Raw genomic sequence first — 26,017 nt, forward strand, 5'->3', positions numbered from 1 at the left:
GAGCCCTGTGTGAGGGGATGAGAACTCCCTCCCTCCCAGTAGAAAATGATGATCTGATCAGGAATGCAAAATGGGGCCGAAGGAAGATACGAGCCATAATTTACGCAATGTCTTTGGGCTTAACCAGAGGTTATAAGTACCATCCAGCCCGCCCCCGACCAGTCTGCCCTTCCTTCAGTTCTACTGCTGTCTTTCTCCTGCTCCATAAACCACCAGCTCCAAGCCATAAAAAGTGCAATGAGCAGTCTGGATGGAAGAGATTGGGCATGGAGCGCGCAGTCGGCTGTGGCCCCCGGAAGAGCCTCAGAGGATGGAGGCCGGCAGCAGAGTGAACCCAGCCCCCAGGGGCCCTCTCCTGGCAGCCCATGCAAGGAGGGGAGGATGGCGGCTCCTCCGGCATCAGGCCAGAGACTACTACTGGCTTTCTTGTCTGAAAGGACCTTTCCCCTCTGCCTGTCCAAGCTGGGGGAGGGGATGCTCCAGGATCTCAGAGTTTAGATCCCCAAGCCAAGATGTCTGGGGCAGCGTCTATCCCTACCCTACCTTCGGCGTCCGGCAGACATGGTGATCATCACCCTCAGAACAGAGCTAATGCGTGTAGAAGTCAGGGCAAGGGAAAGACCCCAAAATTGTCCCTAGGGTCTAACATTTCAGGTGACCTGGTGTGACCATCCTAGGAGTTTAACGATCAGTTCTGATGTGGTTGGTGGTGGCAGCAGCCTTTTGTGGGGGAATGGACATGTGTGTGCTAATCTAGCTTGGCAAGTCCTCTGAACAGTAGAAATGAGAGGCAATTCAAGAAAGTACTCAGCTCAGAGGGGTTTAAATAAATCTTATTTTATCTCTCTATCAGCAACAAGGGACTGAGTTGGGGTCAGGCAGCAGCCAAGCCAGGGCGGGGGCAGGAGGGGGGAGGGGGGAGGGCATTCCCTGGGGCTGCACCGTTTTCTTGTCCGAGCGGGCCGTTCTAGTGATGGCTAGGGGCAACCAGTTCTTTCAGACGCGGAAGTGGCAGGAAAAACGTGACAATCAGGACAGATGTCCCTTGGCTGAGTTGAGGGGGCCTGTTCTGTGGGTTAGTTTATGAGCCAGGGTGACCCAGATTCAGCCTGAGATGATGGATACTCCCTCCCAAATTTTATGGATCTGGGGTGGGCTGGAACTCTGCCGGCCACTTGGAAGGAACCAGTGGGATCTGGGGACAATCACGTATCCGGGTGGGGATGAGACTGGGCATCTCGGAGCGAAGGGACGCATCAGTGCCTTGAGGGACAGCCTGACACACTTAGGGAAGGCGTTGGAAAACATGGGCTGTTTATCATAAAATCTGTAAAGAAAATAGAATGGTTAAAATTCAGAGCCTGGCCAGGAATGAGGAGGGAACAGTGGGAGCCTCAAAAGGGATGTTTTCTGAAACCTCAGGAAAAAATAATGCAGGGAAACGGGAAGTGGGACAGTACCTTTTCTAAGACAGGGAGTTACAGATTTAGACAGTTTGTGACAAGAGTGGGTGAGAGCGGAGACGATCAGCACCCCCAGCTCTGTCGCCCCCATCCAGCCTGTCTGCAGCCACCTGAGACCCTGCCCCAAAGCTCAGCCCTGACAGCACCCTTCTCGGACACAAAAGCACTCCACTCCTCTCCACGGCCCCAGAGGTTCTAGAAAGTTTACCCCACTGACCTGGGTATTTGGGGTCCTTTATACTGTGGCTCCGGTCAATCTGGGATCCACTGGGCCCATTCCAGAGCCTTCTCCTTCTTGTTCCACAAGCATACCGGGCCCTTTCCAGCCTCCAGTCCTTTCCTTGTGTGACCACCTCCCTGCCCCTGCCTGGGCAGCCCTTCCCCTCCAGCTCAGCCCACTCAGCAGGTTGCAAAGCCTTCCCCAACCCCACTAAGTGCCTTTCAGCCCCTGCAGCCCCCAGTGGGTGTTGGCACGAGTCTTGTGCAGCCGGCCTGGGCTCGCCACTGCGTGGGTTTCTACATGTCTTCCTCGTGACACCAGAAGCTTCTGGACACCAAGACTGTGTTGCGTGAGTGTCTTCCGTATCCTAGGGGCCAGGCTTTGTTGAATTTACTACCCATAAAATCGAAGGCTGAATACAGCAACAGCGGGGCCTAACCCCGTGCGGTGGGCAAGGAGGAAATAACAGCCTCGCTGTGCAGAGTTCAGTAGTAAGTGACACTCAAAGTCACCTGGCTGGCAGCAGAGAGAGGACTGGAACTCTGGAGCACAGCATGCCTCTCCACACGTTCACTCAATCCCACACTCACGGAGTGTCATCTCAGACTCAGGCTGCACCAGAGATCTGCACTTTGCTAAAAGCTGGAGCCCACCCAGGAGATGTAGAACATCAGTGTGTCGTGCCTGCTGGTGCTGGAGACAGTGCTGGGCACAGTCAATTCAAAATACTTGCCAGCAATCAAACGTAATGGTCCTCATCTGAAAGCTCCCGGGCCTTGCGTGAGGAAAGCTCAGGGTTACAGGTGCAGAAGGCCAGGCTATCTGAGTCTCAGGCCAGCCCCCTCGGTGTTCTGAGTGACCTAGGGGTGGGGGGCCCACGGGCAAGGCTGCACCAGTGGCGTGTGCCTGGTGGTGGCCCCAGCCTCCAGGTTTAGATGGCTAAGCCACCCCAAGCTCCCTCCTCCCTCACCCCTGTCCTGACACTCAGTTCCCCTAAAGAAGGACCTGCCATTACCCTGATTGGACTCTCCAAGATAATCATGGGGCCTCAGATCCCAGCTGCTCTTGTCTCATGTGCTCTCCCCCTCAGACCAGCCGGGAGGCTGGCGGGAGAGCAGCCTCAGTGAGAGGCAGATGGGGCTGTAATGAACTGAAGACGTGTGACAGCTACAGAGGAACAAGTTCATCAATTAGAGCCTCCTTGCCTGAGGACTTCTGGGAAGAGCCTGAGTGGGGGATGGAGGGGGCTGACTGGCTTCCCTCCAAAAGGTCCTGATGCCTCAAACTGCTCAGCTCCCCAAGTCTCAGGACCCTGGAGGGGTCTCCACTCCGCCTCCCAAGCAGCTCCAGAGTCTGCCTTTGACTGTGAATAGCAGGGCTCAGCCTCTTCCTGGGAGGGGCAGGCCAGCAGTTTCCTTGAGGACTAAGGGTCTTCTGAACGAGACTGTGAAAAATCAGTCCAGTCCCAAACTCTTCAAGTCCTCAGAAACTGAACTTGTGAGCGGAGTACAAAACTTAACCAGTGCTGCTCCCCTCTTTGGCTCTGACTTGCACACTCAGGGGTCGGGGATGAGGAAAATCTTGGTCCAAAGGGATTGGTGCTGGGGTACCACACTCTTGCTGAAGCAGGCCAAAATTAGGAATCTAAAATGTCGGCACTTCCTGCCTGCACAGGAAGTGCCAAATGTGGGTATCGGCTATGACTAAGAGGAACAGGGCAGTGATGGACTCTGGAGGCTCCCTGGTCCTCAACCCCTGCCTCAGCTCCCACCACTACTCAGCCTCGCTTTGCTCGGCTTGGGAGGGGTGAGTCATGCCCATATTTCCAACGGCAGGAGACTTGAGCTATTTTCTGGGATGCAGAGAGTGAAGGAGTCACACTCTGGTGAGGTGATGGTGGTCATTACTTATGCAGGCAAAGGCTGTATGTAGCTAACTCAGATGAATCCCAATTTCACATATTTTGGAAGGAGGGGCAAATGGGTACCTCAGAATGGAAAAAGTATAATTTTGGGGGGGTGTTAGTATCCATGGTGTCTGACCCCCAACAAAGGGGGTTTAAAATTCCTGAACAGGGAATGCTGGGCTTATGATTCCCAGAGGGGAGTGGTACTATTATTTCCCTTGTCAAAAAGCTAGAGGAGATGAGGCCCAGGGGTCTACAACTCGGGGAATTCTGGAGAAGAGGTTACTTGGAGGTCCCGTTGCCCTTATCAAGCACATCACACGCTGGCCAGACGCTCACATGCTGGTGGTGGGTTCAACCCATGGCAGCCTCCCATGGTGGCACTTTCATACAAGGACCCTCATCCCAGCCAGCAAACCTGGATCAGTGGGATGTAAATGGGGGGCAAGCATATTCCAGCTCTACCTAGGAAGAATTGTCTTACAAGTTTGAGATGCCTGAACTTGTCCTGCGTGACCCCCAGAAGCTGAGAGTTCCATGTCATAGGAGAGTGTCCACACAGAGGCGCTATACCTGTGCATACTGTGGGGGTCTGCTAACCAGCTGTGTGACCCTGGGCAGTCACTTAACATCTCTGGGCCTCTGCTTCCTCACTGGCATAAGGAGACGAGTGAATACACCTTCCTCCAAGGTGGTCTAAGAATGAAGGGATGCCTAGAAAGTACTGAGCCCAGTCCCTGGCACAGCGGACGTGTTTGATAAGCATTCACTGTGCACATTATTCACCAGGTGGGACAGAGAAGGGAAAAGCAGGAACATGTGGATTTCTCCCTCTTCCGATGGTCCAAGGGGTTGTGAATGCCAACCCAAGTCAGCTGGATGTGAGATGAGAGGCCATCAGGGAAGACAGGTGCTTGACAGGTGCTTGGGAAAGATGATGCTTTGTCCACCTGTGAGATCGCCCGAGACCCGGCCTCACACATCTGCCCACTGACAACATGCCACCAGGCAGGAAGAATGACTCCGTCCTTGCAACTCTCGGCAGAGCAGGATGAGGGAGTTGAGTCTAAGGTGGAAAGGGGGCCCTTCAGGCTGGGTTGGAAGTGGTGGGAAATGGGACGGCAGCTGCAGAGGCTTGTCCTATGATTGTGGCTCTGTGGCCACCACCACAGCCACAGAGAGGCCCCCTGCCTGGTCTGCAGGTACCACCAGGGTAAGAGGCAGGCCTGTGCTCAGCTAGGAGCAGGCAAGGTGGAGCTGAAAAGGGGTGGGCCTCTCTCCCTTTGCTGGGCCTGGCACTCAGGCCCAGAAACCCCCAAGGAGGACTCGTCATATGCCAGTGGAGTCCTGTGCAGGGAAAGCCTGGACGGGAGAGATAAGCTGTGCCGTCCCACCAAAGGCCCCAGCTCCTTGAAGCTGCTAGAACACATATTGATGGGGCCCATTCAGCTCCGCCTGCATGGCAATTAATAATGGGCCATGCGGAGAGACTGAGCATGATATGCGTGTTTGTGTGTGTGTGTGTGTGTGTGTGTACATGCTAGAGGGAGGGCATAGGCTGGATTGGGGTGTGCCAGAGAGTCCTTACTCAAGGACATCCCCTCCTTATAGCAGACTTGGTCCCCACCCCAGGTTGGGACAGAGAGGCCTGTCCTAGCTTGACCCCTCCAGCTGAGCTCTCTGGGCATGGACTAGGCAGGTGGCTGGAAAGGATCTATTTCTTAGGTATCCGGGGCTCTCCCCACTCAGAAGGGGCTGGAAGGACTAGAGGGAGAAGCAAAGTCTGGAAGTGTGAGTGTCTCCCTTTCCCCTGGACTTCCGGTTTCTGCCAGGAGAAGCTGTGAGGTCAGGCAGTATGAGGGAGGAAGATGGAGGTGTGCAGAAGCAGGTAGACAGTGATGGCTTTAGGTCTGAGGGCAAGGCCTCTATGGTACCTTTGTGCAAAACTAGAAAAAGCTGTCCCTTCAGAGTGGACCTTGACCTGTGAACACACAGTTTGGCGAGCAAAACCACCCTCTGTGCCAAGAAAAATGGGCTCCTTTCTTCAGACAATGCCACCCAGTTCCAGAGTACCCAGCATTAAGAGCAATGCTTGGAAGGGTGCCTGGATGGCTCAGTGGGTTAAGCATCTGACTCTTGATTTCAGCTCAGGTCTTGACCTCAGGGCGTGAGATCGAGCCTTGTGTGGGACTCCATGCTTAGTGGGGAGTCTGCGTGTCCCTCTCCTTCTGCTCCTTTCTACCCTCCCCCCCCCCCCCAATAAATAAATAAATAAATAAATACTCTTAAAAAAAAAAAAAGAGTAACACTTGGGCTGGAGTTCACCAGCCCTCCCCTTCTTGCTCAGTGCTCTGACTACACCACCACAGGGGGCAGCCCTGCTTGGGGAACTGGCTGTTTTCCCCCTCTGTGTCTCCTCACAGACTGGCCCTACACTGAGAATCTGGAGCATTCTTGCTGGACCCATGCCCTGATCCCTTCCTAGAATCCTACTCCTTAAAGCCAGGTGGGAGGACCAGCGACGTTGGCATCCCATGGGAGCACTGTAGAAATAGAGACTCATGTCCTACTCCAGACATACTGCAGCAGGATCCGCATTTTAAGCAGATTCTCAGGTGATTCCTATGTGCATCAAAGGGGCTTTGAAAACCCTGGGATTGTCCAAACCTGGGAAGATGTAGGGTAGCTCGTGGAGGGGGAGAGAGAGGCAGAAGGTATAGAGATACCTCTGCGAACTAGGGGCTGGACAGGAGTCCCAGTGGGGGCAGTAGGGGGCTGCAGGAAATGGGCTCTTCTGCCGGTTTCAGTCCGATGCCCAGCCCTCTCCTCGTGCACCTGTCACTGGAGACCATCTGCCTGTGCCCAGCATGCCGAGGCCTTGGCCATCTACTCCAGGTAGGAGGAGGCCCAGCCTGGCAGCTCAGTGTCTCAGGGGAGCACACAGAGGGGCAGGCCCAGGCCTCTGGGGAGAGGAGCAGAGATTCGGGGGGCCTGGCTGCGTACCTCTTTCACCCCCATCTCCGCACAGCCCTTTCATCAGGATTCCCAGGCTGGTGCGCGGGCCTGGGTGCCTCAATCACTCCTATAGTGCCGGTCACAGGAAGAGAATAGCTTTCAGCCCAATTACCCTTCACATTCCAATATCATAACGCTCCAATGAGGCTTTTTAACCAAAAACAAAAAAGCCGTGTCTGCTGCAGGCCGGCTGCAAGGCCATCCGTGCAGAAGGGACAGGCCTGCCTGGCTGCAAGCCCTCCAGGTGAGACTCCGGGGAAGGACCTGTCCCAAGGCATGGCTGCACAGACAGGGTGCTCGGTGTCCCAGGCCTCCGTTTCCCAACACACCCCCACCCACCTCTGCTCATCAGCTGCTGGAACTGGGTGGCCCTTGACCTAAGGGAAGGAAACTTGAGGCCCAAGCCCAGAAAGGCACCATGGAGGGACATGTTCTATGATGGTTCTCTGTGTCAGAGCACTGGCTCTGCCGTCTCCTCCCAGGGGCAGGAATGCTCCACAGACCCCCTCTTTACAAAATGGCCTGAGGGCAGCATTCAGCAGGGCCATGACCTGGGGAGCCCGTGCCATGGTTTTCATGACATCCCACCCTTGGCTAGTCTGTTCCTACAACAGCCTTGACTAGCCAGCGAGCTAGCCAGAGCTAAGGTGATTAACCCCACTGGGCAGGTGGGTAAACTGAGACCCAGGGAGATAAAAGGGGAGGACCAAGGACATATGGAAGAATCCCGATACAGCGTTCCTTTAAGATACACTGCTGTTGGGGCGCCTGGGAGGCTCTGGCAGTCGAGCGTCTGACTCTTTTTTTTAAAAGATTTTATTTATTTATTTGACAACCAGAGATCACAAGTAGGCAGAGAGGCAGGCAGAGAGAGAGAGTAAGAGAAGCAGGCTTCCTGCTGAGCGGAGAGCCTCTTGCGGGGCTCGATCCCAGGACCCTGGGATCATGACCTGAGCCGAAGGCAGAGGCTTTAACCCACTGAGCCACCCAGGCGCCCCTCGAGCGTCTGACTCTTGATCTCCACTCAGGCCAGGATCCCAGGGCTGTGAGATCGAGCCCCATGTTGGGCTCTGGGCTTTCAGAGTCTGCTTGAGATTCTCTTTCTTCCTCTCCCTCTGCCCCTTCCCCTACTCATGCCCTGTATCTCTAAATAAATAAATACAATCTGAAAAAAAAAAAAAAAAAAAAAAGGCACACTGCTGTCCCAGGAGGGTGGCGGGGGATGAGGTCTGCTCCAGTCCAAAGCTTCTAGGCAGAAACCCGCTTATCTCTTCTCTCTACATGTGAAGTGACTATTTCCATCTGTGAATTGTTCTCATGGGGAGGCATAACCAAGCATCCATGCCATGAGTCGTGCCTGTCAGTGATTCCCAGGGAGCACACATTTTCCACGTATGTGCCCCATCCCCCGTCCCATCTCAGAGGGCTACAGAACAGGGCCCAGAGGAAGCTGGTCTGTTTGGCCTCAATCAGCCGTGTTTTTGTTCGCCTGGCCAGCTCATTGCTAATGGCTTTGATGGCCACATCCCCTTCTTCTGTCCTCCTGGCCTCCTACTGGCTGTGGCCAATTTGCCCATGATTTAGCACTCTGGGGCGCTGACCCGTGAGGGAGACACATGGGACAGGAGGCACGGCGGACGGCATGCCTGAGGTGTGTGCCTGCGTGCTTGCCGTGGTGCAGAGTGGGAGGTTATCTCTCCAGGAACACACCCCAGTCTGGCTCTCTAGGACTGGGTGTAGTGTCTGCACTGTCCCCTCTCCAGCCCATGTGGGTCATGGCACTGGGCACCATCCAGGGGACAGAAGGATGTATGGAGACCCTGGGAGGGCTGAAGGAGTTATGTGTCCAGGGCACATTCACTCGATGTGCAAGATGGGACCCCGTAGACTCACTGTCAACAGAGGGGCAACATCCTATGGGGGCGCTGGAAGGCGGTGCTGCCCAGGCTCACAACCCAGCTCTATGACGGACTTAACCTCTCTGAGCCCCAAGTTCCCCACCTTCCATCTGGGAATAATCCTCATACCTATATCTCTGATCAGCTATAAAAGGTGCACACGAGAGTGCCTGCACACTCTCCTTACTGTCATTATGGCCGTTCCTGGTGCTTTCTGTGTGCCTAGTACCCCTGGAGCTCATGGTTTCAAGGAACTGTAAGATACAGACCCTATCTGTAATCAGATCACAAGCCCTGGAACTTGGCACCAAGAGGACCCATGTGTCGGAAAAGTGGTATAAAGGAAGCTGCAGTAGGTAGTCAGAGGAAGGTGTGGACACTAGCCCGTGCCAGGCTTTCTAGGAGGCCCCTTCTTCCATAATGCCCTTGAACCCTTCCAAAGGACCTGTTCTAACCTGTGGGGTTTCCACCCACCCCAAATACAAGGAAGCAGATGGAGGCCCAGAGATGGAGTGGGGGTCTCTCTGCTTGTCTCAGACCAAAGGCAGTCCCTGCTCCCACCCTCCCCAGCCCATACTGAGAGCGACCAGCCGGGAAACCCAGGCTGCTGCAAGTCAGAATGGCGGATGGCTGGCACAGAGCAGAGAGAACCAATTTGCCAAGCTCATGTAGAGCACGTTTGTCCAACTCTGCCGCCTGGAGGGAGCCGCACTTGACATGTTCACACGTACGCCGCCTGCCACAAGGGGCTCAGGAGCCGGGACTGGGCAGGTGAGAGGCACAACCCAGGTTTGCTATAGCTCCAAAGATGGGATGGGTGGATGGCACTGCCCTACCCACTCAGCAACCCAGAAAGAGCCAGGCTTCCAGCGATGGCTGCCCACGTCCTCAAACACAGGCCTTCCCTCCTGTTTTGAAGAGTGCCTGCCACTGTGGGTGAGCAGGGCCCAGCCAGGACCTCCCGAGGGGGACCAGGCACCACGGCTTATTCCCCTGTGTCCCAAGCACCCAGCCTGGGCTTGGCATCCAGCAGGCACCCAGTGTCTGATGAATGAATGAGGCTGGGGTCAACACTCCAGCACCATTACCACTTGGGCAGCAAGCCAAGCAGAGACTCTTCTCTCTCCCTGGTCTCTGGGCTGGTTGGTGCCTAGAGACCAAGCTTTCCAGGGGGCTCGCCAGCACCCGGGTGCCGCTAAGCCCACCTCTGTGCAACGGGAAGGCTCCCCGGGGCCCAGCAGCCCGGTGGCCAGTTCTGAGATGCAGCCCCTTCCAGCCCTGTTCTCTTTAGTCATCTAAAAGCTCTCCCTCCTGGGGCGCTGGGTGGCTCAGCTGGTGAAGCATCTGAATCTTGATTCTGGCTCAGGGTGTGAGGTGGAGCCTCACCAGTGCTGGGCTCTGCGCTCACCGGGAAGTCTGCCTCAGGATTCTCTCTCCTTCTGTCCCTCCCCCTGCTCATGCTCTCTCTCTTTCTCAGATAAATACATTTTTAAAAAATAAAAAAACTCTCCCTCTCCACACCCAGCACATGGGCTCCTACCTCACCCCTCCCGGTTTCTGCAGGGCCCTTCCCAGCCATTTGCCCTCCCCACACTCCAGCCCCAGGTGCCCCTTCTCTATGGTTGGCCCTCAGGGGTCATCTCCAATGACCACTGGCCTCAGCCCTACCTCTAGAGAGCCCACCTCCGGGGACATTCGTCTTCCTGCCTGAAGCACCCCAAAGGAATCATGAACTAGAGTTTGGGGTGCTTGGGGTGCGCTGGAGAGTGCATGTTCCCACTGCTCCGTCTCCAAAGCACCCTGCATCAGCTTCCTCCAGCAGCCCTAATGAATCCCCGCCCCCTTATCATCTTACAGTTCTGGGGGCCAGAATCCAAAATGGGTCTTACAGGACCCACATCAAGGGGTTAGAGGCCTGCACCCCTTCTGGAGGCTCTAGGGGAGAATCGGTTTCTGTGCCTTTTCCAGCTTCTCGAGGCCACTCCTGTTCCTTGGCTCAGGGCCCCCTCTTTCCATGGTCAGACTAGCGGCATAAAACCTTCCAGCCTCTCTCTCTGACCTCTGCTTTTACTGCGCTTCTCCCCCTGACTCTCCCACCTCCCTCTCATGAGGAGCCCTGTGATGATGTTGCGGCCCCAGCAAAACCAGGATATCTCCTCCTGAAAGTCCATCATCACACCGGCAGGGTCCCTCTGTCACATGAGGGAACAGTCATGGATTCCCAGGATTATGATGCGGGGCTTTCCTTTCTTTGGGGCTATTCCTCTGCCTACCATACCCCAGCCCCTTCAGCCACACCCCGTCCTCCAACACCCCTGCATGCGGTGCCTTCGCCCTGTCCCACTGGCTGCCTCGGAAGTCTGGTGAGACCCAAGGCCTTGGTGGGGAACTTGCCAGCACTTCCGAGCTGCCTTCCGCAGTGGGCCATGGGAGCAGGGCACACCACCGGCTGGTCTGTGGAATTTCTCACTGAAAGGATAGGGGCTGCAGAGGAGAGGAAGGAAGAGAAGCTCCCAGAAGACATCGTGTAACAAATGTTGCATCGTGCAACAAATCTCTACTAAGTCCCCACTAGGAATGAGATCCCGAAGGTCCAGTGATGGGGAAACGGTCACATGGACATGCCCCTGCTCTCACAGAGCCCACCATCTCCCCTGGGAGACCAACAATGATCAAACAGTCCTGAAAATAAGTGAGCCATTACAACCCAAGGTCATAGCTATGGTGCCCTGAAGACCCAGAACACGAGCATCTGTTCTGTACTGGGAAAAGGGATCAATCCCGGATTGAAGATCTCAGGGGACATGCGAGCTCATGAAGAAAGGGAGGTACTGCCGTGCAAAGGCCCTGTGGCCCAGTTTCTCAGGGACTGGAAAGAAGGTGGAGGTGCAGGAAATCAGAAAGTCAAGGGGAGACTGGCACGAGGGGTCTGGGATCAGACCCCACCAGTCTAAGAGACTCTGGCCACTGACCACAGAAAGGTTTTAGCAACGCTCCTGGCACTTCTCAGGAGCTCAGTACAGTGGAATGAATGGATGGATGGAGGAAATGAATGAATGAGCCTGGCTACCTTCCTTCCACCCTCCCCAGTAACCTGCCGCCTCCCTCCCTTCCGCACGGCAACAGTTAACGGGCTCTCCGACACCGGCTCACTTTTTATTTATTTATTTCCCCACGGCTGCTGGCACCGACCCATGCAGCCTGAGCGTGGCTCCGTGGAAATGTCTGTAATCGCCAGCACACTTTAGACATTACTTCCACACCATTTAGGGCTTTCCGCCCCAATAGCTGCTGCTGCATTTCCCTCCACCCCCATCTTTTGGGTTGTGACGGGGGGATTTTTTTAAAGGTTTAGGGCCCCCTGAATTTGAGGGATCTGATGGTCTGGGGATGTGGGGAGGAAGACAGTGCTTTAGGAGAATTCATTATTCTTCTCCCATTGCCCTGGCCCTGCCCCAACCCCTGACCAGGTAAGGGAAAGAAAAAACAATCACTTCAAGCTGCTAAGAAGCCTTTAAAGATTTTTGCAGGGTTTTTTTTTTTTTTTTTTTTTTTTTGCACAGACTTCAGATTGGGTTGCTGATATAAGCCACAGCTTTGCAGGAGGCTGAAGGTGCTAGAACACAATAAAGGTCACTACAGAAAAATCCCCCTCTGAACCAAACAGCCCCCTCCCTCCACCTCCTCCAGACTCAAGGCCGGCACCTCTGAAGACAGCGGACACTGACACTAAACCCCAAGCCCTGAGGGAACGCGCTGAGGGTAAAAGGTGTTTGGACTTGCTTTGGGGGAGCATAATGAGGACAAAATCTGGAATCAGCTGTGTGACCTTGGGCAAGTCATTTAATCCGCCTGGGCTCATTTCTCCAGCTCTAACAGGAGGATAATCAGACCTTCTTATCAATCTGAAGGACTCCTGTGGGGCCAGCAGAGGCACCTCAGTGGGGAAAGGGACCCTCCTGCTGTGTTTCTGCCTCCTTCCTCTCAGCCCAGGTTTTGTTCACTGCATTTAGTTCCCTGTAACTCCCTTCCCGCACCACCCCTCCACCCCCATCCTCCTGTCCCAGCCGCTGGACAGCTCCACAAGCACCAGAAATATCCATGGCAGAGAAGAGTCTGCCCGGGCCGAGGCTGCCTAAAGGTGATGCCCGCAGGGGAGGGTCCCACAAGGCTCTCGGGCACAGGCCGCCGGCTGAGCCCCAGGCACGCACCATCACAGCCCCTGGTAGGAGAGCACTGTGGGACGGGAACGGTGGTACCGAGGCAGCCCTACCCGTGCCACACCCATTTTAGCAGAGACCACGACGTTCCCAGCTACTCACAAATGGAAGTGGTGAGTGCAGGACTTGAACCTCGAACCTTAGCACTGATCCTGACCACTGTGGGGAGTGACCTCCGACAGGGAGCTGCCTGATCCATCGCTTGGGTGGTGAGAAACACCAGACCGCATTCAGTAAGATGAATACAGACAAACATATTCCTTGGGGACAGAAGTCAACATAGTGGTTACCCGTCGGGGTAGGGGCTGGGAATCACGAGGGGCTTCTAGGTGATGGAGAGTTTCTGTTTCTTGATGCAGGTGTGGTCACACAATATGTTCACTTTGCGATCATTCACAAAGCTGAACACTTAACGGCTGTTCATGTCTCCGTATGTATGCTTAAGTAATACACAGACTCAAAAAAGAAAAAAAAAAAGAAAGAAAGAAAACTCATAAAGCTGGTAGGGAAGGAGGCATTAGAAAAAATACTCCAGGAGTTCATCTGTCCCACTTGCATGAGGCTTTAAGCTCAAGGTTTTCCTGTCTGCCCTGTCCCTGATCCCCATGATGACATGGACAAACTCAGGATTACCACTCTCATGGAACAGAGGGGCAAATTCAGCCCTGGAAGGGGGTGGGGGTTCCTCATGCAAGTTTCCTAGCTGCAGGTAGTGGGGTTCCTGCCCCCTCCAGGGTAGAGCTCACCCCCCTCTAACTTGCTGAGCTGTACAGACAGGTGACCAAGACAGGAGGAGCTGCCTCTGGCTGGGCCAGCCCTGAGGAGGCCCAGCAACCAGACCTGTATCTGGTTCACCTCTTCTGCCCACAGTGGGGTTCTGGGACCACCCCAGGTGGGAAAGGCCAGGCCAGGGTCAGGAGGCAGAAGGTGTCTGGGAGTGTGGTTTCAAGAGGCCAGCATGGAGTGGGTATAGGGAGCAGCTCCAAGGGCAAGGGGTGAAAGAAGCCTGTGCCTTCAAGCCTAGCAGAGAAGACTAGGTGAAGGGCCTGGGGTCGGATCCTAGCCAGCCACTTCCAGAGGGGATAACCAGGCAAGTCTGACTTCGCTAACACTCGGCTTGCCCGTCTGTGAAGTGGGGACACAGTATCAACCCCCCCCCCACTTCATTGTTCCAAGGAAGGAAGGAAGAAAAGGATTTGGCTAAATGGAGGAAGAAGGTGCAGGGGGGCACGAGTGAGAGCATCGTGGGGGAGGGCACGGCCAGGCATGAGCAAGGGCAAGGCAGCAGCAAAGTGGCCACCCACAGTAAAGCTCTAGCACAGGAAGCAGAGGAAAGCCTAGAGCTCAGACCTCACGCAAATGTGATGGATTTCTAACATGCAGGGTTTGTGTTGGGAATGGCAGGAGGCGTGGCTAGGCTAAGACAGGGAGATGGGGAGGGGGTGCCTGTGGGAAAAGGCCTTCTCAGAGGCAGGACTTGGAGAGGGACCGTCCTGAGCCCGTGACCCGCCTGGACAAGGACGCGACCGGACATTCGGTTCTTTGTGGCTGGTGGTCCCCCACGCCTGCGAAGTGGGCCGGCCGATTAGTGATGAAGACAGTGAGCGGGGAAGATTACATTGTACCTAGTGATTATGCCCTGGGTGAAATCTCTCGGCTGTATTATTGCATCTGGAGAGAGGAGCCGGCTTTTCCATAGACGGACAGGAGGTCTCCACTTAAGATTATTATGAAGGAGAGCCCAGACCCTCCCATCTTCTAGCCAGTGCCACAAAGTTGCAAAGTAATTAAAGGCTGCTAAGGAATCAGAGAAATTATAATAATTCCATCAACCAAGCGCCTGCTCGCTTTCTCTTATTTTCCCCCTCCTGGTAGAAAACAAGGTGGGTCAGGCCGCCCACAAACATATCCACACCAGCCTCGGGTGTAAGGCGGGGGGGGCTTGTTGTCAAGGGGGCTGCCAGGCCTGTCCCCAAGCTGTCTAACAATACTCCAACTTGTTTGGGTAAATCAAGGGGCTGAGACAAAATTCCAGAGTCCCCAGAACAGGAGAAACAGCAGCAGCATGCTGGCGGTCAGCCAACACGCTCGCACGGCCCCAAGCCCTACGTTGGAAAGCAGCCAGCCAGGACACCGTTCTTGAACTTGTGGGGGCTGTTGGAGCCCAGGGGCAGAGACCCTCCCCTCTCCCCAGCCCAGCTCTGGACATCAGTGTCCATCTGGGAGAACAGCGCTGCCCCTCCGGCGGCGGGATGGCTCAGGCCCGTGGGTTCTGGAGACCATGTCCCTGAGAATCTTCCCCGGTCACATTAGCTCTTCAGTGGTTTGCTACTGACTTCCAGGGGGACCCTGGGGAAATCTCCGCCTCTGTCTGGCTTTGGCGATCTCTACAGAATGTGTGCTTAGGTTAAGTCACCTTGATGGTCCCTCCATTGCTGGTTCTAAGGAGCCTATTTGGAACATTCTCAGGCCATTACCAGTTATTTCTTGGTGACTGCTTCCTTTTATTTTCTTTGTCCTGTTTCCCTTTTGTGTTTTCCACATGTTTCTTTGTAATTCTTTCTAACAATGGGAATACCCATCATCTACCCCAGGAGTGTGGGGCTTCATGCATGGGCTCCCCTGGAACTTTCACACAACCCCAATGTACCCCCATTTTACAGAAGGAGACACTGAGGCTCTGAAAGACCCAGCATCTTGCTCGTGGCCTCCCGGGGTGGAGTTAGAATCTGTGTGCACATGGCCACAGTAGGGATCAGGGTCCCCATGTCACTGATGGAGCACAAGTCCTTCTGACCATCAGTGTCCCCAGCCAGCTGCCCACCCAGTGTCTGAGAAGACACCACTGCCTGGAGGTAAAGGGGTGCAGGCAGGAGACCTGACCCCTCCAGCAACAGGCTCCACCACAGGGGAGAGGAGACCATTTAGAGAAAGGGTATGAAGGTGACAGGTGGACTCCGGGCTCGTGGGGCTGGCAGGCCAGCCATGCGGCAGGAGCGTGTCCTTGCATCCAGCTTCTGTCTCCTTCCATTTAGAGGCTCTTTACTTGAAGGGTGGGGGCACGATAAGAGGTGTCCCGGCATGTGCTAGCAAATCCCTACTGCCTGCGGCCTGGGCTTTGCACCCAGGGCCCTGCCTTGTGTTCACCGCAGACGGTCCTGCAGCCCCTGCCGCAGAATGACAGCAGCCCCCGAAGACTCCCAGCCAGAATTGGCGAGGAAACCGGTGTAACGAAGGACGTTATTACTATGCAAACAAAATAGTAATTTTAATTACATCTGGGCTTCTTCTGTCCCCTGCTCCCATGCTACTCTCCTTCCTTGCGCAGAGAGTGGTGGAGGGAGCTCACAGCCCTGGCCATGCCCCAGGGGGCATGGAAGGAGGGTGTGCCATGGAGGTCACGGGGGACCCAAGGAGGCAGGCTGGCTTTCACCTGTAAGGATGGGTTTTCCACGTCTCACAGAACAATGTCATATGCACACCCGGGGACCCAAATCTCAGAGGCAGGGGCACCCTAATCCTGCAGGTCACTGGGAAGGAGTGTCACTACGACCGCGGTGGGGTCCTGACCTCCAAAGGTGGGCTCCGAGCCAAGCTTCTCCACTGGACTGCTAGAGCCTGTATATGGGGCACGTGTGACAGCCCTTAGCCGGGGACGGAAGTAAGCCTGTGCGTGAGGCTCTGAGCTCCCGCTCGTCTGCCCCCAGCCTGGCTCAATCAGGGCCTCATCTTTGCAAATTTGGGCAAGTTATAAGCAGGCCATGGCAAAGCTACAAAAAGACACATGTGAAGATGCTGAAGGTAACAAAAGCAAGACTATGGTTCTAGCTGAACGGCTCTGGCTGGACGCTAGGGGACTCGCAGAAGTCGTGAAATTTCTCCTAGCCTCAGTTTCTTTCATCTCTGAAATGGGAAGAAAAATTCTCCCTTAACGTATAGAGTTGTAGTGAGGACAGACAAAAGATAGGGAAAATCCTCGGACAGAGACAAGAGGATATTACTCCAATAAGTACACGCTCACCGTATCACGCACACACATGTCCCACCTTAGGACTATGTAGAAACAGACGGCTCTGCCGCTTTGCCCATGGTCACACGTCTCTTCACTGCTATAAGCCCAAAGCTTGCTGTCCTGGCTGCCGCAGGCTGTGGCACCTGCTCGTGGCCAGAGAGAAGGTCCCGTCATTATGCAGATGCTGGGGGACCAGAAGAGGTGTGAGCCCCTCAGGGTGCTCACTGCAGCTTGGGGCTGCTGCCTCACTAGAGGAAACCACTCTGGCTCTGGTCAGCAGGCTCCGGAGACCCCGAGATGATTTATTGGTCTCCTTCTCCCAGATCAATAGGTGGGTGGTTAGAGATGCAGAGGGGGCCGCCGGGCACCACGGCCACAAGGTATAAATTAATATGGCCTGTCAAGGGACTGCCTCTCCTAGCGTGGGAGACGACACTCTCATGAGCAGAGCTGACATCTCAGGCGGGAACGGAAGGCACAAGCCAGTTGGAGCCCCCCGACCCCCCACCTCTCGCTGCTACCTGAGGATGCAGTTTATAAATCATTCAGCGTCTGATGGGCACACCGTGAGGAGGGTAGCTGGAGGCGCTGCTGTTGTCCCCAGTGGGTGCTAATCAGTCTGGTCATGCCCACCTCTGCATGCTCGGGGCCTCGTCCTGCCACCCCTCCCTGGCTCTCTGTGTGCCCATAGCATGGCTGAGAAGGGCACGGCTGAGATTCTGGAGCTGGCAGGCAATAGAGGGCACTAGAGAGCTCCAGCAGTGAGCTCTGTGGTGTCCTAGGAGGGGTGGGCACGCTCTGCACCCCAGCACCAGGCCTGGCTGCTCTCACCCCGGGCCCGGACACTGTGAGCCCTAACGGACCCCTCGCCTGGGGAAGAAAGCTGGTGGGGGCAGAGCCCTTTGCGCAAAGGCTCCTGCTGTCCTCCCAACTGTCCAAGAGGCAGAGGGAGCAGTGGGCTTCCGCCCATTTGGGAAGTTCTCGTCCATGGGCTGGGGCCTGGGCTGGGTACGGAGGGCACACAGGCCCTGCTCAGGCTGGCAGGGGAGATGAATGCACCACCAACCACAGCCTTGGTCGTGTGCCTGACCCTTGCTTACGCTGGCCCCCGTGCAAAGCCCTTCCCACACACGGTCCCATCGTGAATCCTCACGATAGTTTTGCAAAGCAGGCATGATTATTTCCATTTTGCAGGCAGAACCAGACCTGTCTCTTCATCCTGGCTCCATCTTGGAGGAGCTCTGGGCAAGTCACGAAGCTTCTCTGTTTCCACATCCACACGCATGGCATGGGGCTAAAGATGTGGCTAGCCTGTGAGGGGGCGTGAGCGCTCAGGGAGCTCCCACATGTGCGGCAAGCACAGCCTTGGGCATAGAGGAAACTCAGCAGTAACAACGATGTCAACGTATTATTATCACAGGATTGAATTACTCTGTTTCATGGACACATACTCAGCAGGAGTCTCTTACTCCCTGCTTTCCTGTCTCTAGTAAGGAGCTCCAGGGAGGAGGGACTTCCATCTGTCCTTGCTAAGTGACATGGAGAGATGGGGTGGCCTCGGGGGGACCCTGGCTTGGACTGTGCCCCCATCCAGGGCAGTGGGCACTCAGGCCTCTGCTTTCTCATTCCAGTCCACCCTTCTCTTCTACCAGCCTCCTCCCCACCTCACAGCTGGTCACCCGAAGCCACGAGTGACAAAGATCTATGTGGGACCTGAGCTGTCTGTCACAGTGACCTGGGCAGGGTCCCAGGGAGCCTACTTGTAGCCCAGCTCTATTTCCACAAGGGAACACTGGGTACTGGTGACAGACACACACACCCCAACAGCCGCTGGCCCTCTTCAGCAGGGTCCCTGGTCAGGGGTTAGAGTTTACTTCCCTCTTTTGGAAATTCCACTATATGAAAAGAAGCTAAAGGGCAGAGACTATACAATATTCGGAGACACCATAATCTCCTTCTGTGACTACCAAACTTCTACACATCCTGTGAGGTCCCAAAGAAACAGCCCCTGCGTAGAGACCAGGCCATTCCTTCCACAGTGCTTCCCTCCTGTTTTGCACACTATAAGCTATCATGGCATCTGATATGTTTAGATGTCGTCAGACATCCTCTTACCTGTCTTACACTGTGTAAAATTATCTCCCCTGAAGACAAGACCTTGGTCTTAGTCACCAGCATTTTACTGAGTATGCCATGAGCCACAAACAGGGCAAAGGGTTTTACCCATCTGCACTATTCTATCTCCCACGATGACCCCAGGAGGCAAACAGTGCAGCTTAGCAATAGATAAGAAAACTGAGATCCAGAGAGGTTAGGTCATGAGTTGCACAGCTGGCAAACGGGAGCATCCTTTCACTCTCCCCGACATGTCCCCGTCAGCTGAGAACCCCGGGGCCTTGCTTCATAGCTGTTCCGCAAATGTTTGTTGTGTTCTTTAAAGGAAAAACTGGGAGTGGATCAGGGCACAGTGGGTCAGCTCTGAGCTTTGAAGGCCAGGCAGGACTGAGTCAGGCTGAGAGCGGAAAGAAAACAGCCCAGGACCAATTAGAAGAGCACGACGTACGTGTGCAGGAGCAAGAGGAAAGAGGGACAGACACAGGCTCACGGGCCCTGGATCGGCCCCTGGGCTGACAGGATGATCCACGAAGAGGAAGCCAGCAGGGAAGGCGAGAAAGGTAGGTTGAGGCCAGGTGGATAACAGCCTCAACTGTCCAGCTAAGTTGGCTGGACTTGTCAAAACTTCAAGGACACAGCCGTCCCTGCGATTACAGAAGCCCTCCTTGACTCCCTGACCCGAGGAACCACCTGGCACCGTCCGACTTCTAACCTCACACCCATCTTCCAGCCTTGAACACTCAGGCCCCAGGGTCACCTCCCCGGGGTGGATCTGCAGGGCTGTGGGTGGGCGGTGGCCCCAGGAGGACGCAGGGGACAGGGCAGTGCTGAAGGTCAGCGAGGCGACACATACCCCGAACGGAGGTAGTGGAGCGGTGCTGCTGGGCACAGACACAGGCAAACACGTTTGAGCAAATTGGAACGCCATAAAAGTCTATTACAGCAAATCAAACAGCAGTCAGCATGACAGCCATTAGCCTGAAATGAATACACGGGGACTTAATGAGGTCTGTCGAGGCTGGCTTGGTGAATTAAGTTGCCAATTCTAGCAGGATTTCCCTTTTCTTTACGGACTTGAAAGCAGCCACGCTGCCTCGTTAGGGCTTCGACGAGTGAATTGCAGGGCCTTTCACCCTGATAAAATGGATAATTACATGTAGAACAGCTTAGTGAGGGGAGAGGGCTGGGCAGGAGGGGAACCAGGAGCACAGAAGCCCAAACACACCTGTCTGGCTTCTCAGGAGGAGGGGCGGGGCCAGGCAGGGGGTCTGGGCTGGGGGGAGGGGGAGGACTATGGGGCAGGGGGTCAGCGAGCTTCTTTTGGAGAAAGAGGCAGAACCTCCCACCCATTCCCACTCTGGGCCCAAGGACACGGTCCCCATGGGCCAGGTCTCCAGGGCTTGCTGTCACTGTTAAAAATGCAGCTTCCTGGGCTGGCTCTCCAAACTATGGATTCAGAGTTGGAGGAGAGTAAGAATCTGCATCCTAACTAGTTCTGATGGAAATTCTGATGGGGTGTGTTTGGGACCTTCTGATCCATCCCTTCTCTGATACCCAGTTCTGAATGGTTTCTGAAACGTGGTTTCTCTGGCTTTAACCTGCATCACTCTAGGGCTGGGGAGCTCCATACATCCTTGGGAGGGTAGGGGATTAGACTGTGTACTAGGTTTCAATATTAGAAAGTTCTTTATTATGTAGACCCAGAATTTGTCTCCCTATAAACTTGCTCTTCCCACCCATCCTTGGGCTCTGGGTACAACAGACCCCCAAATTGTCAGGGCCCGTAGGGCTGGGGACAGTGGATGCTGAGAAGGTGAGGGAGAGATGGCAAGGGGCTGGGACAACCGGAAGAGCTCAGTGGATGGAAACAGCCATGGGATCTTCTCTGCAAGCCAGGAATAATGAAGGACTGAAGAAGTGGGAGCTTCTCCTGCTGGGATTCATCCTCAGACCACTGGCTATCAGCCCTAGAAGGAACCTGGTCCAACTCCCCAGTTTAACAGCTATTGGAAACAAAGCCAGCAGGCGCAGTGATAGTCCTAGCGTCTCACCCAGCCAGTAGCTGGCACTGCCAGGACTAAACCCCAGGGGTCTTGACCTACAAGAGCTCTACTGCTCACCTTGGCAGGCTTCAGCTGGAAAGCCACCTCCTCCGGGAAGCCTGCTGAGATTTCTCTGGTCACTCTGGCAAACCCTCGGGGTCTCCAGGGCCCTTTTCTCTTTCTCTGGTTTGCATTCTTACCCTATTTATTTCTGTAGGGCCTCTGCCATACATCATGCTTCTTAAGGGCCAGGGCCTAGGGTTGCCAGGGTGACCTCAAGGCCAGCAGGAGAGCCCAGACTCAATTCTGGGCCAGGGGCCAACAGGCCTTTAGCAGGTACCTCAGCTGGGGCCTAAGCCAGGCAGCTAAGTTCTAGCTCAGGTGACTACACCAGGCCAGGGCTGGTCAGTGCCAAGCCACCTTGGGTCAGGAGTGGCCCACGGCCTTCATCCAGCTGACACTATACCCCACCAGCCACACAGAGCAGCCCTAAGTAGGGCATCACGTATCATGTCAAGGAGGTGACCTGGGGATGTTTACAGATGAGCAAGTAAACCACATAGGCTGTCCTCCAAGAACTGTGTGTCCTTGTAGCTGGCCCATCTCAGCCCACTCTCTCCCCATCAGATGGGCGGCAGGCGGCTACTTTATCCTGCCTGTCCTCTGTTTTTCTTAGATAAGGAGGACTATGGCCCAGAGAGGGTAAGTGACATGCCCAAATTCACTCAGTGGTCTGGAAGCAGAGCAGGGGCTGGTCCTGGGGTCCAACGCTGCTAGTTCCAGCTCCTGTCTTTGGCGTTCTTTTGGCCTTCCAGGTCTCTGTGCGGCGAGAGCCTGGCACAGCGCCAAGCCCACAGCAGACACTCAATAAATATTTGTTAAATAGATGACTGACTGAAGAGGCTCTCTCCTTGGAGGCAGAGACCTTCGGAGAATCCCAGGGGATTCCGACAGGGTAGCGTTGGAGGTCATACCTCTTGGCAAAGGTAGCAAGGATAAAGGCTGGCCCCGGCCCAAAGGCTGGGGAGGAGGGATGTGACCTCTCGTCCCCTTGCCATTGCTGCTGCCTGCTGCCCCCTGTGAGGGAAGACAGAGGGCAGCCATGCCTGCCAGGATGGCAGCTGAGCAATGGGCCCAAGGCTCATTAACTCTGAGCCGTGCCCTTGGTTTCTGAGCCTGGGCCCAGAGTGCAGGCTGGCACGTAGAGACCCTTAATTAAATTAGGAAGACTTCCAAATGAGAGGGCCAGAGCCAAGCTGCAGTACTGGACACACTGGCCACTGCTCAGGGCACTGCATCCCCATGCTTGGGACCGAGGGCTCTCCTTCCTTATGCCTTGCCCCAACAGGGGAAGGGCGCAGGAGCCTCTTGTGTGTTCCTACCCCCACACTTGTCCTCACCTTCTTCCATCTGGCACAACCACAGGACCACTGGCTCATAGCTGAGTGAGGAGGGCCAGGAACAGGAATGGCGCGGGAGGGGGAGGGGAGCATGAGACAAGGTCTCCTCATCTTGGAGGGAATCTGAGGCTGCCCTGGGTGTCAGAGACTCAGAGTCAAAGCTACGTGACCTTGGGTAAATCCCATACTGAGCCTCAGTTTTCTCATCTACAAACTGAACAGATATTTTGTAAAGACTCTTCCAGTCTCCTGATCCAATGACATATAAAGGGACTGGAACTCAAATGCCAGTGCTGACCTGCTTTTCCCCAGTGGATTCCCTCTCCCGTCCTTCCCAGGCCAACCCTTCATGGCTGCTGCTCAGCCCAAAGCCCTGAGGGCAGGCCTGAGGGACACCCAGCAGAAGCTCTTTACCCACCACCTTCAAGGTCTTTGAATGGCTAACTGCCAGCCCCGAAGACTGCCATCAGTCACTGGGAAAGGGACAGTAAGCCATGAGAACCCTGGTACCCTTGGGAGCCAGCAGCCAGCTTATTAATGAACCGTTTGTAATGCAATAATTTGTACTTCTCAATTACCAGCGATGGCTTGGTTTTACACGCATGCACTCATGCAAACACACTCAGAGTACACAGATGACCCAAAGGAGCAGAGGGGCCAGGGAGACGGGGGGCAAACATAAGGCTAGGGAAAGAAAGTCCCTTCCTGAAGCCACCTGCTTTCTGAGTCCTAGGGCAGGCGGGGTGGGGGGGACCCGTTCTGGGCACAGCTGGAAAGTCTGGGGTTGGGCCTGCCATCCCATGTGCCTGAGGCCCACACTGGCTGTGCACGGAAGGAAAGAGGCCATGACACCTGCTCCTCCCAAATCCTGTCCTGTCCCGCCTCCAGCTGGAGTTGTGGGGCTCATGCCAGGCAGGCCTTCAATCGCGCCTGAGGCTACCGCCAACCCACTCTCCTCAAGCAGCGGGCGGGCCCCTATCCATGGAGGCGTCGGTATGGTCACCAACCTGCCCAGAGCTGCTGCCTGGGCTGCGGTGCAGGCAGGAAAAGCAGAGCTGGAGCCGCCCTTTCCCCAGCTTCAGTCCGCTCCCAGGTGGCCCTGGAGCAGCAGCCCCACCCCCACCATGTTCCTCAAGCGTAAGCTCAGGGGTTCCTACCTCAGGGATGCGGACGCTGTAGGGCTGGTTATGAAATGTGGGTGCATTGTCATTCACGTCCCCGACCTGTATGTTCACCTTCCGTGTGATCACCTGGTGAGAGAAGGGGGCAGGGATTTAGTGTTGGCATGGGCCCCTGGCCTCTTTCCGCCCAAGGGCCTGGGCTCCTGCCTCCCAGGGTGGCAGGGACCTCAGGGGACACTCACCCCTTGGTGGTCGCTGACGGAGAACTCCACTGTGAACTCAGACTTGGTCTGAAAGAGAAGGGAGGGAGGGAGAGGGCAGAGTTAGACAGAGGCACGAAGACATCCTGAGTCCTGGACCCCGGCTCTAACCTGGGCCCGGCCTCTCCATTGCTGTGCGATCTTGACCAAGTCACTAGACGCCTCTGTGGCCATTTCTTCAAATGTAAGGAGACAACAAAGGTAGGGGTTTTCAAACTCCTACCTTAATTTGCTAAGGCCTGCCTTTGTCACCAATTCCTGTGTCTCCGGGAATGTCCTTAAGCGGAACATTGTGCATGGGGGTAGACCGTCTACACCATGGAGCCACCATTCTATAGGGGTTGAACTCTGGGTCACTGTCCTTCTTGCCCATCCAGGGTTGTCCCTTGTTTGGAGATACCCCAACCACCCCATTCCAACTCCAAGTCCACATGTCAGCACTGGCCCTGGAAGAGGGACACCATTAAATCAGGAAGATGTTACTTCGGGGTCAGGACAGGGCCTTACCTAAAAGGTGATGAGCAAGCCTCCACCAGTGTCTGCCTCTGCGTCACCCCCTCCCAGAAAGAACTGGGGCGCGTGCACAGCCAGGTCATACCTCTCTGTCCAGCGCCTGCCGCAGCCACACCACACCCGTGTCAGGCTCCACGGCAAAGAAACGGGAGGCCTCCTCCCCAGATACACCAAACACGAGGGGGTCGTTGTCCATGTCTCGGGCCAACAATTGGGTCACAGAAGAACCTGGAATAGCCAAGGGAGGGATCAGAGGGCAGCTATGGAAGGCGGGTCTACTCCCCAGCACCTTGCTCAGGTGGCTGAATCCCAGTGGGGACCTGCCACCCCCCAAACCGCTGGCAGGTCACTGTGCCTCTCTGGGCCCCGACCCAGACTCCCTGCCCCCACCCTGGACACTTGTTACAGCGTGTATGTGCCTGTCACAGACAACTGTGGCTCACCATGGTTTAGGTGGCTAGTGGACAGCTGTGACCTGGGCCTGTTCCCCCTTTTTTCTGATTTTATTTTATTTTTTTAAAAAGATTTTATTTATTTATTTGACAGAGAGAGCGATCACAAATAGGCAGAGAGGCAGACAGAGAGAGAGGGGGAAGCAGGCTCCCTGCCGAGCAGAGAGTCCGACACGGGACTCGCCCCTAGGACCTTGAGATCATGACCTGAGCCAAAGGCAGAGGCTTTAACCTACTGAGCCACCCAGGCGCCCCTTTTTTTCTGATTTTAATGTGGAGACTCCCTCCTCCAAGTGGCTCAGATGAGGGCAGGCCCCTTTCATTCTTCTGCCCCAGGATGGGCACATAACTCAGCCAGAGCCAATCAGAGCACTCTGTCTCCCTGGTCACAGCGATTGGTGCAGGGATGAGCACGGGTCCCAAACAAGCCGGTCAAAGCCAACCCTGGGACTTGCGCTGGACTGGGAAAGAGGGGCCCTCCTTGCACTGGGGTTGCTAACTTGGCCCTGCAGGCAACCATCTCTGGCACCACCCAAGAAGGGTCAGCCTGAGAATGAGGCCAACAGGAGGAAAATAGAGCCAAACAGTGTACCGAGAGAGACTGTTGAAGGTTTGAGGGTGTGTGGCCAGCTGTGCCTGAAGTTTAGTCCAACCTCTAGACTTCTCAGCTGTATGAGCTAAGAAATCCACCTCCCCTCACGTGTGTTTTTTCCTTTGGCCTGAGTGTTGAGTTGGGTTTCTGCCTTTTGTAAATGGAAACATGCTTCGTAATTCACAACACATTATAGTACTTGGCATTTGCCCAATAGTGAGTGGGTACTGGCCTTGTGCTAAGTGCTAGAGTACACAGACGTTAGGAAGATGTGGCCCAGGCTCCAGGAAATGGAGGCCAGAACTGGGCACAGGGTGTGGTTTCTGTTCACAGGAAGAGGACTGAGGTGTCCCTGTTCCCCAGGAAATACAGCCTGGCCAGAGCACCCCAGGGTGCCTGGCTTACAGCCGTAAGAAGCCCTAGCACAGGGCACCAAATCCCAGGGATCACAGCCCTCCCTGGGTAGGCTTCAGGCAGGGTGACCCACCCCCTTGTTGTCTGGGACTGGGTTAGGACATACACTGAAGCCAGGAGGTCCCAGACAACTGGATGGGCTGGCTGCCTTGGCCTCAGCTCCTTGCACCTCTGGGAACCATGCAAAATGTCATGAGTGCATGGTGTCAGTTTCTGCAGAAAGGGTGTACAGTCTTCATCTGATTCTCAAAGGGGCAGTTAAATTAGAATCATGGCCTTGGCAAATCACTTCTTTAAAGCCTCAGTTTACCCTAGAAGATGGAACAGACCACTCTTTCTTCCCCAAATACAGATTCTCGTGTTTACTGAATAGC

The 26,017-nt window shown here is 55.2% G+C and overlaps 1 protein-coding gene across 1 annotated transcript in view; it reads right to left on the bottom strand.

Annotated features, from left to right (window-relative positions):
* Window positions 1–26,017, bottom strand: part of CDH23 (cadherin related 23) — a 395,942-nt gene that overhangs the window by 259,881 nt on the left and 110,044 nt on the right. Inside the window, exons 4-6 of the mRNA XM_032841007.1 lie at window positions 24,271–24,413; window positions 23,655–23,702; window positions 23,449–23,541 (exon numbers count right to left, since the gene is read on the bottom strand). Coding sequence (XP_032696898.1) covers window positions 23,449–23,541; window positions 23,655–23,702; window positions 24,271–24,413 — 284 coding nt within the window. The remainder of the gene's footprint in view (window positions 1–23,448; window positions 23,542–23,654; window positions 23,703–24,270; window positions 24,414–26,017) is intronic.

The sequence above is a fragment of the Lontra canadensis genome, unplaced genomic scaffold, assembly GCF_010015895.1.
Source record: "Lontra canadensis isolate GAN:19392208 unplaced genomic scaffold, GSC_riverotter_1.0 scaffold3, whole genome shotgun sequence".
NCBI classification, from domain to species: Eukaryota; Metazoa; Chordata; class Mammalia; order Carnivora; family Mustelidae; genus Lontra; species Lontra canadensis.